General features: G+C 36.9%; 1 protein-coding gene across 1 annotated transcript in view; it reads left to right on the top strand.

Moving 5' to 3' along the window:
- Positions 1-14,494, top strand: part of VAV3 (vav guanine nucleotide exchange factor 3) — a 147,436-nt gene that overhangs the window by 63,454 nt on the left and 69,488 nt on the right. Inside the window, exons 9-15 of the mRNA XM_083867189.1 lie at positions 748-847; positions 2,205-2,300; positions 3,945-4,013; positions 6,454-6,540; positions 6,982-7,067; positions 7,428-7,560; positions 7,894-8,003. Of these exons, the coding sequence (XP_083723315.1) occupies positions 748-847; positions 2,205-2,300; positions 3,945-4,013; positions 6,454-6,540; positions 6,982-7,067; positions 7,428-7,560; positions 7,894-8,003 (681 nt within the window). The remainder of the gene's footprint in view (positions 1-747; positions 848-2,204; positions 2,301-3,944; positions 4,014-6,453; positions 6,541-6,981; positions 7,068-7,427; positions 7,561-7,893; positions 8,004-14,494) is intronic.

The following is a 14,494-nucleotide window of genomic DNA, read 5'->3' as shown; positions in this document are numbered from 1 at the left end:
CGAATGAAAAGGGTAAAGGTTAGGTGAGAGAAAAAGAAATTTAAGAGACCTCAGTGGAAGGCTCATGGGAACCCACCAAGAAGGGTTTGAAGCATACAGAAGAAATCACCTCAAGAAATAAATGAAAAGGTGAAAGAAAAAAGCACTCTTGGCACTGGACTAGCTGAAAGAAGCACTCCATAGGGAGGCAAGAAACTCCTGTCATAAAACCAGGCTCCTTCAGGAAGCATTGCTTCACTTGACATCTATTGAAAATTTCTTGAGATTTCATACATTATTATTTTGATCTGAGAGTTCAGACCTGATAGAAACTGTTGGAGACAGATCAGTTTTCATAACCTACAAATTCTTTAAAGGGTGGCTGTAATTAATCCTATTAAACTTATGCTCCAGAATTTATTCATTACAACCTCAGAAGTCTACATTGCTATAAATACTACTGACTCCTCTGTTCAGCAGAAGCTTTGCTACTTTTTAATGCATCCTGTATTTATCAGATCATATTTATACATATGTAACTATTAAAGGAAAATGCAATGATTTTAGACCATTTTGAAAGTAGACCAGAACTGTTCTCCTGAATAGTCTTCATTCATTCATTCATGCTGCCCATTGAACACATGGCTAAATTCTATCCTTGCTTATGTAGGTTCTGCTCCTTTTGAAATAGGGATTGTGAAAAAATGATCAAGGGTTGTTCTTAAATAAATGAATGTTTCTTTTGTTCTTTCTCTTGCTTTGATTTAGGTTGGTTATTTATGGACAGTACTGCAGTCAAGTGGAGATAGCGATATCATGCTTAGACAATATCTCTAAGACAAAAGAAGATGTTAAATTGAAGTTAGAGGTATCAGTATTTTTTAACATGTATATATATATACATACACACATTATACCATATGTTTCTGTGACTATGTCCTGCCTTCATTGAAGTCAAAACCTTTATGATGATGAAACAAGTTGGACTGATGAGTGAATGTATTTCCCTTCATTCTTTTGGACCCTTTGATCAAATGAAAATATGCTGCATGTACAGAACTGCACATCCTGGTCGTGAAGGGAGTTTTGCCACTGACATTAGGAGAGTAAGGGCTTTCTTTCAGGAAGTGACCATCAGTGGTACCCTTCCATTTATCAGCATATCTCAGCTGGAAAGTAGAGTTGCAGGATCACACAGTCTGGGAGGGACCTGTAGGCTGAACAAGCCTTTGTCCTGTAGCCTCAGAGTTGTCTGCCATGACCCCTGGATTCTTTCTGCAGAGCTGCTGCCCACCTGCTCAGCCCTCAGGGTCAGCATGTCCCTGGCTAGTGCCTGCCAGGTGAGGGACTTTGCCTTGTTGCATTCATGAGAGGTTTGTGCTGGGCGTGCCCTGAAGGGTGTCAGTGGCACCCTGGGCTGTGCTGTCTGCAGACCTGCTCTGGGTGGCCTGTGCCTTTTCCTGCAGATCATTGCCAATGGCACTAAAGAGGAGGGGGCCTTGGACAGAGCCCTGAAGAGCTCTGTTTGCAGCTATGCCTCAGGTGGTGCAGGAAACATCAGTCACAGCGCTTTTTGAGCCTCATAATTCAGTCAGTTTTTTGTAGACCTGGAGCAGAACATCCTAACCTGGATATTACTCTACTGTGAGAGATGAAGCCTTGGAAAAGTCCAGGCAGACTGTCCCCACCCATTCACAGATCTAGGCATTTCATTGTGGAAAGCAGTCAGGTAGGGCAGGCATAGATTTACCTGTGGTAAATCCATGCTGGGTTTTCCCAGAGGCCTTCTTTGTGTGCCCAGATATTGCTGCCAAGAGGACTTTCTCCACAACTTTTGCAGCGAAGTGCTGAAGTGAGACTGACTGCCCTGTAGTTTCCATGATTACCTTTTGCTTTTTTTTTCCCCCATAGGAATATATAATTTTTTTTCAGCTGCGCAGAATGCCTAATTTCTGTTGCCTTTGTTCTACTCTCTCATGTATGTTAAAACATCTAAGAACAAGTGACTAAATGCAGGCTTTTTTTCCTTTTTTTGGTATTGCCATATCAATTGTTTTTCTTCAATTTGTTGATATTATTTATAATATAGTTATATTATATAATTATTATAATTAAGCTTATATAATATAATATAAACTTAATATGTCCCTGAATTTTCATATATATCACTTGAATAGGTTATTTTTTAGCTCTATTGTCTTATTCTTTCTTTTGCTTTGAACTAGGAATGTTCCAAGAGGGCCAATAATGGGAAATTTACATTGCGGGATCTCTTAGTGGTTCCAATGCAAAGAGTACTAAAATATCACCTACTGCTCCAGGTATTTTATTTTTGAAATTTAAGGGGGCTGAGAGCAAAACTGTGATTGTTTATCATCAGTGGATTGTAAAAATGAAAGCTAAATGTCTTTATCAAAGGAAGGTGATTGACGCTTCCCTGGATATGTTATGAAATAAAATTCAGTCAAGTGCAAGGTTTCTCCCAGAGATCATTTCTTAGAGCTGAAGCATATCAGGGGAAAATCAAATAAAACACAATTGTTTCCTCAGTCTCTGAACCTTTTATTGTTGGAGTTTTTAAGGTGGTTAACAGTACCAAACCATAATCATGGTACCTGGAAATGTGAACCATTACCCCCCAAAAAGGAAGCTGGGCCATACACACGGTGTACTTTTAAGATACTTCTTTGCTGTCATAAATTGCAATTAAGCCATATTTATTTTGAAATGTTTCTTGTTATAATCCACAAAGCATTAGCTTTTGCAGTTAGTTAGGGTGGAGAGTCTTATAAATTTAATTTGATAGCTGTGCCAGGAGACTCATTAGTTCAGCTGCAAAGAAATGTATTACTATATTAGACTGTCAACCCTGCTGATGCTTGTAAAATGTCATTTTAAAAAGATCTACTACTTATATATGGAGCATAATTTTTACTCTGCAGAACAACATACATTTTGTAATATTAAATTTTTGAAATACTTATATATACGAGTCATCAATATTTTGATCAATGCAAAATTGGACAAAAGCAAAACGAATGGTACAACTTTTTTTTTTTTAAAAGTTACGAGATCTGATTCATGATTTTATAATCAACCCGTATATTGTGGAAAGATGAAATACAATGTCACTGTGCTCTGTGTAACTATCTATATGTTGTACAAGAAAAATGTTTTACAGACTTGGAAAGAAAATAATGAGTAAATTATTAGAATTTTAATGCAAATATAAATACTAATTACTTATTAATTTTAATATGAGTATAAAATACTATTTAATTTCTTATGATTTTTACTAAGTTATGTGAGCTGAAATATTTAGTTATTGCCTCAAATTATAAAGAAGAAATGACCTGTTTCCCCAAGAGGTTACATTTCTACTTCATAAAGCCCAAAAAAGACTGTATTTTCCATTTGGGAAGTGGCTAAAAGAGTTCTTTGAACATGTAAATTTGATTTCAGTATGTTTTCTGAGTCAGTTTCCTCTTATGTATAATGAGACAGTGACTTTTAATCTATGCACACTTCAGCTGAGGTTTTAGTGCCAGCATGGATCGCTGTCTGTGGACAAGTGCATGCTTTGGAACCGGATGAAATACCATATAGCAACGTGCAAATGAACCTGAGTGTTGTTTACCTGGGCTTCCAGCATGCACATACAGTAATGATCCGATTTGGCAAGTTTTAAGTGCTAGACAGACCAAATTCCCTTCTCGTGATGGTTCATTAACAGCTAAAGTCAGTGTTTAGGCTGTGCAGCAATCATTCCTAAACACTTGCCAATTAACTGTTTGCAGTAGTCCCCACTCACTGATAGGCTGCTCACTCTGGGGATGAAAATGCCTTGCTTGGGCTGTGTTTTCTGGTTTTGGCTTCTTTATTTTTTGTGGGTGGGGGTGACCAATGATTTCAATTTATACAGATGACAAACAGTGGGTGGAAAGTTTTAACTGCTCTGTCCACAGGAGCTGGTAAAGCACACTACTGATCCTATGGAGAAGGCAAATCTAAAACTGGCACTTGATGCAATGAAGGTGAGTATTTATGGCAGTGAAATATTTATGCCTGTTAGTGCTTAGAAAGGTAGCTCAGAATTCTGTTTCCTGGAGGAGATCATGTTGATCATGTTCTTCACAACATTTTGAACATGTTTTCACAGCTTCCTGTGAGCTTTGTATGTAATGGCAAGTATAAAGTTGAGGATTTTGCTCAAGTCTGGGAAACAAATTCAGTAGTTTTCTGAAGCAGAGGGTTTGTGAAATGGAACTTTCCCATTTTGGGCTACTTGTGCATTTGCTGAAAACAGGTGTTTCAATTGTGTTGATCTTGCTTCTGAAATCTAGGAGTATTTCTACTACTGTAAGTCAATTTGAATCAAGATCAGTAATTTCCCAGTGAGATGGAGAACTGGTTTTGTTTACAAGACCTTTTTCTGTCATCTTAATATGATCTCTGTAGTGCTACCTTTGAAAGCAGTTACATCTTTCTGAAGGTAGGGTACCTGTCACTATACATTCACCTGCAGTTGGTACAAACAAATGCTTTATAGAATAACTCTGCTGCCTTGTGCACAAGGTAATATATTTATGTGCTCCTCTGCACAGCTTCAGAAACAAAGCACAGATCTGCTTCAGTTGCCTTCATAGCATGAATGGTGACATTCATGTGCTGGAGTTGGGAAGTTTTTTCTATTCTTTGTGCGGAAAGGAGCCAACATGACATAAATTATATCTCCTGTTGTAATCTGTATGGTCCACAGTAGATGCTGAAGTCAGACTAAGTTAGTTTTGGGTCACACAGCTGTCTCATATTTTGTGACTGCCTTGAATGCCTGGAATACAAACCAGCTCACAAATGAGATTTTTAGTTCCCTTTTTTGTTATCCATTTTTGTGCAGCGAACGTAGAGGGATGGACACCATGGTAATTTCCCTCGGAGAGGTGCCTGAAAAGAGATGGCACAGAGATGGAGTGTTCATCCATCTAGTGGCACGCCATGCATCCTGGTTGCTGCTAATTGGCTTGGAGAATAACTCTATTTTATATTTACCCCTGCTTTTTCATTCAAGTTTGCTGGTTTTCTTAATTGTTGGCGTCTGTTGGTTGTAAAAATCAAAGAAATCTCTTGCCAGAGTGTCTGTGGCAGATACACACTGGCTGGCAGGGTGTAACCAAACAAAATACCACTCCCATCCCCTCCAAACCCACAAACCCCTGAGGTATGAGCCTCTCTCCTTAAGGCTGCAGCATTGCCCCCATTCTGATTTACTGTAGTCCCTGCCATTGTAGTAGAAATAACAGAGTAGCACTGGTGTTTTCCTTCTAAAAGCCCTGGTGTCTCTCACCAAGAGAGACAAAAAGAAAATGTCTTTGGAAAAACTGCTAGCAAAATCGTACTGCCCCCCAGGAAAGAAAATTCTTGGAAGGATTATGTTGGTGGATTTCTTCTGGCAGCAAGAAAAGAGGTTATTTAATTTCTAAGCTAAGTCTTTTTAGACTGATGTGAATGTATTCTGCACAGATCCATTTGGGAAGCTAGCATAATGACTGCAGCTATTCACAGATTCTGATTAAAAACACCTTAGGGAAAAGATGTATTTTCCTCCCACCCTCCAAATTTGTGACCATATTGAAGGGATACTGTAAAGGCAAGTTAGGAAGATCAGAATGCCTTTTCCAGCCGCTGCTCTCAGCATCCCTGACCCTACCAATTATCTCTTCTGCTCACTCCTCATCTCTAGCCATAAACAGAGAAGCCCCAGCAAATTGTCACTATTACTCAAGCGTCTTCAGAGCATTTTAAAGGCTTTAGTGAAATGTGTACAGTACATGTTCTGGTAAAGGGCACAATAATGATCTCACCGGGTGACTTCAGGTAGTATATCCCTTCAAAAGCCCCTTTTAAAATCTGCTGTGTAATGGCTTCTCTCTGTTGAGCAACAGTGAGAGCAAGATCCCACTGCTGGGGTAGTAGCTTTTTCTCTTCTAATAAGCACCCAGGTTTATGAGTCGTTCACACCTTACATTCTGCTTTTGAGCTACCTTATATATGTTTTCTGCTGTATTCTCTATTTATCTCAGATGCTGGATGTTGACTGCTTTTTCAGTAGTGAGCTGCATAAATTACATTTCCATTTTTAATCTTAAAAATAAAACACTAAGGAAATTCAGAAAATATCAGGTTTTTTTGTGAATTTATTACTTGTTTCCCTCTTTCTTGATACTAAATTCCTGTTCCAATAGACACCAGGAAGAGAGTTGTAAATATTATTGAAAATATGCAGGTACTTTATTCCTTTTTTATTTAGGTATACATATTGGTAATTCTTGAATGTTAAAGAGAATTTCAAAAGAAATACTACAAGTGTAGGTAAGACAAAGATAAAATTAGAAATAAACTTATCAAAATAATGTATTAAAGCAGTCTGTTATAGAAAAGCTATTATTTTCCTCCCTTTTGCTGTTGATACTCTAGGACTTGGCTCAATATGTAAATGAAGTAAAGAGAGATAATGAAACACTTCGGGAAATCAGACAATTTCAACTATCAATTGAGAATTTGGTACGTGATTTTTAAATTTACATACAATTTTTAAATCACTTTTGATCAAAAATATTGTTAGATGTATTTTTCCTCACTTCATAGGAGTTTATAATATTCTTGATAATATTTAAGTATAAGTATGTTTTGCTTGGTTTAGAATGACATGCATATTAAAGTACATAAATCTTGCTATTCAGGTTGTCAGTAGTTAAATGTATTTGCAGAGTTAAAGGTTTGTATGTGTACAGTGACTCTCAGATGGTTTTGTAATGGGAAAACATTTTTATTTGAAGAAAAAAACAGAATGCACTGATTCTTTATAGTATTTAGTTTATATTGTAGTGAGGAAAATATGTTGTTTCCTGGTCTAAAAAGTCTTTTTTTGGTGTAAAAGGGGTGAGTGGTCTAACATTTGAATGTGGATCTTCACACTGTTGCTGTATGTTGCTTCTATTTCAGAACCATTCCCTCTTACAGTATGGGAGACCTCAAGGTGATGGGGAAATAAGGATAACGACCTTAGACAAACGTGCAAGGCAAGACAGGTGATGGCATAACTTGTGGTGTTTGCTATTGAAAACCTGTTTAGTAACTCTCTGTAAATTTGGGGTCAGCTCATTGATTCTCACATTCAGGCATTCACAGAGCCTGTCTGCCATTGACCAAGGGAATGTGCAAAGTGATGAATGGAGAATTAGTTATTACATTACTCTCCAAGATCACTAAGCCTCTTACAAGGAGTCAGTCTTAAGCAAAAGTACTTTCAGTGTTGGTTGTTTTTAGTCAGTAGTTTAGTTCTTCACCTTCAAAATTTCAAGTGCCACTGGCGAAAGTGTGTGAAATAAGACTTTTTTGTGTTAGCTTTCTGGAGTGTTTTTAACCATCTCTGTATTGTATTTTCATAGGCATATCTTCTTGTTTGATCTAGCTGTCATTGTTTGCAAACGGAGAGGGGATAATTATGAAATGAAGGAAATAATAGATCTTCAGAAATACAAAATCACAAATAACCCCACTACTGATAAAGAAAACAAGAAGGTAAATATTTGTCACCAATTCACAAAAAATGTCTATTTTTAGCAAGAATTTGAAGCATTTTGTGGGAATTTAAAATGTAAATACAATTTTTAAAGATGTTTTTCATTTTAAATATAAGCTGGAGTCAATATTCAGAAATTTCAACTTTGTTTATTTCGAGGTAATTAAAATGTTTAAGTAAGTCATTCTAAGGGAGCACAATAAAGTGGTCTTACTGTTCCCAAATTTAATGAATTAAAGAATATACGAATGCTTTGTTATTTTTAAGGTTTTTTTCCCCCCTTTCCTTTCTTCATAACTGATGACTTTTGTATTACCAATCTTCCTATGCAGTGGTCTTATGGCTTCTACCTCATTCATATCCAAGGTGAAAATGGTTTAGAAGTTTATTGCAAAACTAAAGACTTAAAGAAAAAATGGCTTGAACAATTTCAGATGGCTCTGTAAGTATATATTTATTAAGGTAGAATCACATTCATCACTCATGTAAGGATTTTGCTTAAATTGTACTGAACTTTTTTCATGTTTTAATACCGTCTGGTTATCTATTTTATTTGACATTCCGACTGACATCTTCATCAACAGTATTTCCCTGAAATTCCTCTTAGAAAAGGAAGAGGGCACTCTAGGCTATGCAGTATTTTCCTACCTTGATGCTAAAACTGTTTTAGTAATGCTTTCTTAAGCAACCATGGAGAAATACTAATTATACTAACAAAAAATATCTATCAGAATAGTGAAATTTTTTCCTGCCCCATTTTAATTTTGACTAATTGAAGTATGCTTCTGAAAGGTGATGCTGGTGGTTTGGAAGGGGATCCTGGCATCCTTCCTAGTGGCTTTTATCACTAATTTATTAGTTGGTAGCTGAATCAAGTTGCTTGGCATATTACACTTAGTTTTAAAAGGCTGATTTCCCGTGTATGTTTTAAAGTGAGAGGAGGTTGCTTTAGACTTCTTGAAAAGTAAGTTGTTCAGTTGCAGCACTGCAGATTACATTATTGTTATGCAGCATGAACTTTATTTCCATTTCTGATTCTTGTCAGAAAGACAAACATGATTATACCAAAGCATGCATAAGGGAATTGGATGACAGGTGATGCTTGTTTTAGGGGAAGAGAAAGTGTGAGGGTGGGTGAGAGGCTCCCAGTGAACACAGAGAGACAGCATTAGCAATGGTGGGTTTGGATGTGGTGGTAAAGGGGTGTGGATTCAGGAAAAAGGCTATTATGAGCTGATTTGAGTGAAACTTTCTCATAAACTCTACATACTTTTTAAAAGCCTCAGTATGAGGAGTGTAAATGATACAATGGAAACATATGGAAGGAGAACCTGAGCTGGACAGACAAAATAAAGCCTGTTTACTAGGTTTCCCATCTTGCTGATTTTTATTGAAGGCAAAAAATGGCATGTGTTTTGGCAAGAATTTCTGGGTGGCATAATTGGGGATGGAAGGAGGTCTTTATTTGCATGTGTGCCTCTTTCTGTTCCTCTGTTCTCCCTGCTGTGCTTTGTATAATATCATATTTACTTCATACATGTGGGAGAAGTGAGGAACTCAGACTTCACCAACTTCAGCATTGTGACTCTTCATCACTCTTCAGGAATCCTGGCCCAGTGCCCCAAAGAAACCAAACAAACCAGAAGTCAGGCAAGGAGCTAAGAAGAGTGGGGAGAGCACTCTAATTTTTTTTTTTTCCCCAATTCTTCTCAGCCATTTCTATGGTTGTGTGCAGGACTATTCTCCCCTGCCCCTCCTTGTGTTGCTGTGTGAGTGCAGCTCTGCCCTCATACAGAGCTGAGCACCAGCCAGCCCTGCTCAGCTGTTGGGAGTGTGCCTCTGTCACAGGTTATTGCTGCTGCTTGCCTGTGTGAGCAGAGCCAGCAGCACCTCAGTGGTTGGTAAGTCCATGTGCCAATCTTTCTTCTCTGGCAGATGGACTTGGTCTTTGAAAATGAGTGGTGGTGCTTTGCATGGATGTTTCTCCTTCTTGCAAAGCCATACCTCTGGTGTAACCTCCTTCCATGTGGTTAAGGCACCAGGGCTGGAGCAGCAGGATCAGGGCTGAGGTGCAACACGATGCAGTGGCATTATTGCTTTGATCTTTCTGAAGTTTTCATTGCTTATCCCCAGTTCTGTTTGACTTCACTGTGTGTTTCCCTCAGCATCTCTCCCAAAAGATATGTTGGTGCATGTAGCAATAACAATATTCTAATGCATGTTGTGACACAAGAGTTTGTATTTGGGAATAAACAAAGCTAAATGTGTTGAACAATTGCTTGCCTGGTTTGATTTGTTGTTTTCATGGTTCTCATTGTCTACTGTGTAGATTAACTTATCTGCTCTGAAAGATAGCTGTGCTTGAAATGATGCTCTTATTCATTGCATGCAATTATAATTGCTGCTTCCATGGGCAAAATACTTCTCGTTACTTAAAAATTTTACGAGACTGCAAACCCAGCACAGTAGAAGGGGTGAATAACTTTGGGTTTTGATTATCAGAAATGATGTTGTTTACTGAGTTCCAGACAGAAATTTCAATGCCTTTGGGATAGCAATGTGTACATGTCAGGTTTGTGTTAATCTAAGAACATAATAAGAGAACAAACCAGCATCTCTTACTATTTTTAAAGTAAGAATTAACCTTGTTGCTACTAGAACAGTCTAAGAGGCATAATTATTTCAGCTAGCTTGTAATTTTTCTTTTTTAAGGTGGGGGGAGCTTTGATGTTTATACTGGTGTATGAAACAGTGATGATAGTTTATTTGGTGAAAAAGCACCTATTGTTGAGGTGCTGGTGTTATTGAGATGAGAATTTGTCTGCAGATATGGGAAGCTTATGTTATTGATGAAGTATGAAATAGAGGAGAACACTGCTTTCCTGGCTGGACTTGATTTAGGTGCAGAGGGCAGGAATACATTAGGCATACTTGGTATGGAAAATCCCTAAAGGAAGGCTAGATGAAACCCCAGTGCTATATCCACAGTGTTACTTTTCAGACTAGTAAATTTCTCTTGGAAAGCTAATTTCATAAACCTGTGGAAATACTCTACCTCAGCCTGCTCTTGACTGTATTGTATGGTGAGTTTTATTTTGAGGGAGGTTGGAAATGTGGGTTACTGGTCAGAGGAAGCTGAATAAACTGTTTTTATTTATTTATTTTTTTTTTAAATTTATGGCACCTCTGTTCCTTCAGTATTTATTTGCTGTTTTCCTGAGACTATTGCTTTATTTAGAAAATATATAATACGAAACACCACAATTTCTTTTTCTCCTGAGAATTTAATGGGCGTTCTTGAAGTCCCTTCATACAGCATATCCTCATACAACAATGATACTGTGGTCTAGCTGCACTGAGTTTAATGCTGTTGACCTAGACACAGTAATAGCCACAGATGAAGCTGCTCATTTACCCATACCTCCCCCAAAAAAGTTTACAACCCAAAATTGCTGCTTTCTGGGTTTTCAAGATCACGAGAAAATGAAGCAGGACACTGGGGCAGCATAGTTAATATTGCAGTCAAGTCCTTAAAGTTGAAATTTTGGTTGGTGGATCTGAGAAGTTTTTGTAAAGCTGTCTGGCAGAAGCCACTGAAGGATGTTTTAAGAGGAGCCATTGTTGCAAGTGCCTGAGTTCTGCCTTGATGTGCTCATGTGAATGGATATTCTGCATGCACAGGGAGAATGTAACCTGCTTATTGCCTTGGAAGAGATGTGGTGCCTAACTGTGACTGTGGCCAATTTGAGCAGTTGTTATTTTGTTCTTGGAGCTCTGTTCATAGCAGTGGATGAGCCTTTAGCTGCAAGGGTAAATATGCATCTTTTCACAGATAGTGCTGCAAAGACTTTACTGTACCAGACATGGAATGTTTAAATTTGGTCTAGTGTGTCAAATAGCATTAGTTTAAAGGCAAAGTCATTCCATATCCAGGATAATATTGATAGAAGTGTACAACCAAATTACTGTTTCCATTCAGCCAAATTAGAGGCATCATGTATTAGATGAAAGTTTGTCAGCAATGTGATAAAGTGCATGGTTTATGTGCCATAACTAGGCCATTTAAAATCTCAAAAAGTGATTGTGTGAAACACAAATCTTTATATTTTCTAATAGCATATCTTGTCTAATTTCTTTCCTCCCCATTGAAAACACCAGAAGAATCAGAACAAATATGTAATACTTAATTGTTATTAAGCTTAGGCTAAAAGGTGGGAGTGTTGATTGATATTTTTCCCTAGAAAGCTCTTCTACACATGCTTTTTGGTTTTAAAAATGCTTATTTTTTAAAATAGTTGACTAATATTTATGTCAATGAATTCATGCTAACCATTCTTTATAAAAAAGAAAATACTCCTTGAAAGTTGAAGCGTCCCTCCTCTATTGTATGTGTATGTACATATTCTATGTACGTACCTCAGTTGTATTACCACTTAGCTGACTAATTACCAGGCTTAATTTCTTATTAGAGAGCAACTGCTTTTCTCATCAATGTTGGGAAGAATTTAATTCTTCTATTTTCTCATGAGATGATAGAATAGCGAAAGAAAATCTGTTGATTGTTGCTACATCTGTCTCATGCTGACACTTAGCACTCCCTTCCATCCACTAAATACTTTGTGTGTAGTTTGTTTCCTGATCACAGTAGAGCATAACGCAGGTGTGTGTTCTCATCACCACAACAGAGATCTTTCCCCTGAAAGGCTGCAGACTGTATTTTCCCACTGACAGTATTTGAATCCATTAGTGTAATGTGACATGTAATATCTTAGGCTGGTTTGTGCTGAATTTATTTTGTCTTTATGTTGTCCAGTTTCCTAATTTAATTAAGCTTTTCTCAACTGGGTTTTGTAATCCACTGTAAAAATGACTGTCAGCAAACTTGACTTGAGTATAGAAACATCATATACATAAATGCAATTTAAAGAAGAATTCAGGTTGGAAGAGGTGTGTGGAAATTTTTTGCTTCAGTCTTCTGCAAGGCTTAGGTTGCTCAGGGCTGTGTCAGCTTTAGTCCTGCTGGATTTCAAGACACACAGAACCAATATTGTAAAGTCCCTTGCAACAGTGTTGCAAGACACCTTTTAATTAAGCTTTATTTAACTATTACCTTTCACAAACTGAGAAATTTATGGAAACATCTTGCAGGCAGAGGAACAGTTAAAATTTCACCTTCTGAAGTACTATGATTGTAGTTTCTGCTTTGACATAGCTGAAATAGCAGCATTAATGTCATGTCTAATTAGTAATGCCTGAAAAATCACTGGGAAACAGGTTCATTAGAGTGATTTGGGTATGCATTAATTGTATGGAGTTAATGAATCTGATTTTTCTTTTAAATACCTAAATAAAAGATTTCAGACATGAAAGCTGTAGAGCCCTCAAAAAAATAGTGGTTTTAGTTTTAATTACACTGTACTTTGTTTTGGGTCACTAGAGAGTTTGTGCAGCAGCTCAGATAGAGTCTAACATGTTTTTGAAAAATTGCCACTTCAGTTTGACATAAATTCACACCTTTCAACTCAAGGGACACAGAACATATCATCTGATAGTGAGGAAATAGTCCTGAGATTCATTGATTATCAAACTTGGTAGACGTGTGCACAACAATTTAGATTAGGAAAACTACATAAATTGCAACCAGAGCTCATTGGTTTTCTAAATTTTAAAGAAAACTAGTACAAGACACAAGGTAGGTGAAAAGTGTCCTCTTACCTATTCTCATTTGTATTTCCAAATTCGCTTTGCACTCTGTGACTAATGACATTGGTCAGATTCCACTCAAATAGATCTGTTCCCTCAGATAGTGCATTAATAATGCATGCGCATTAAGCTTTCTTCTGAGAGAATATTTGAGCTCTGACATATTGAACACTGACATATTAAATTAAAGGTTTCTTATCAGAGCATCTTAAAAGCCTTAAGATGTCTGCTGCATTTTTCAAATAACCTGCAGAGGTGTTTCATGTGTACCAATCTCACACAGGTTACCAATGTGATAAACAAACACGTCTGTTTGGGTTTTTTTCATCAGTATAAGTATTGCAGTACTGCAAAAATGAATGCCAAGTTCATGTCTGTTAAAGAAGAATGCTTGCTTGTTCTCTGCTGTGACTCCAGTTGGTTTTGATCAAATGTTTTTCAGGGTTATAAGTAATCATTCGCAACACATTTATAGTTAAAAAAATTCTTTAGATTATTCCAGACACAGCAAGAACTGTGTGAAGATGCTAGATATGATTAAGGGCACAGTGTAACGACAGTGTAAAATGTGAAAGCAAACCAGAATTTATGAAAACAGTGGGTAAACACCTGAAGATGATAAATATACTTTGGTATTATGTCTTCCAGTTCACAGAAACCAAAAATATCCCAATCCTTAAGTTTTTACAGCTTACCTTACAATATCTGAGGAATATTACTATGAAAATTAGTGCTTCTTAAAATTCAGTGAAATAAATTTGTAGTGACACAACATCATAAAAATAAAGTACCACCATCTTAATACTGGCTTTTTTTTGTGCAAGGAGTTTTTTCAGTGTTGAAACATAGAATGGTGCATTACGTTGTTTGTCTTGACACTCTGATTATATGAATAGATGTTGTAGCTTCTCCCTGCAAATCAAAGCTACCTTTTTCCTTAGCACAAATAGATATTTCTCCAATAATTTACAATAATTTGCATAAATCCTGTATTTTCAGAGTTTTTGACTCCAAAACACAGACTTGTCTTCAGTTAAGTGTAAATATAAAATATTTAAAGCTTATCAATACAAGCAACTTAGTAAATTTGGATATGTAAGACTTAGAACTTTCACAACTAAGATTCAGCCAGTGAATATAAAAGTATATAAAGCATAGATGCTTTTGATTTGCAAATACTGATGTGTGACGGCGCTTTGTTCCTATCAGGTGGTGTTCAAAAATCTTATA

Source organism: Zosterops lateralis, assembly GCF_965231275.1.
Source record: "Zosterops lateralis genome assembly, chromosome: 9".
NCBI lineage: Eukaryota > Metazoa > Chordata > Aves > Passeriformes > Zosteropidae > Zosterops > Zosterops lateralis.
The sequence above is the reverse complement of the archived record's forward strand: the minus strand, read 5'-3'. Positions and strand labels throughout refer to the sequence as shown.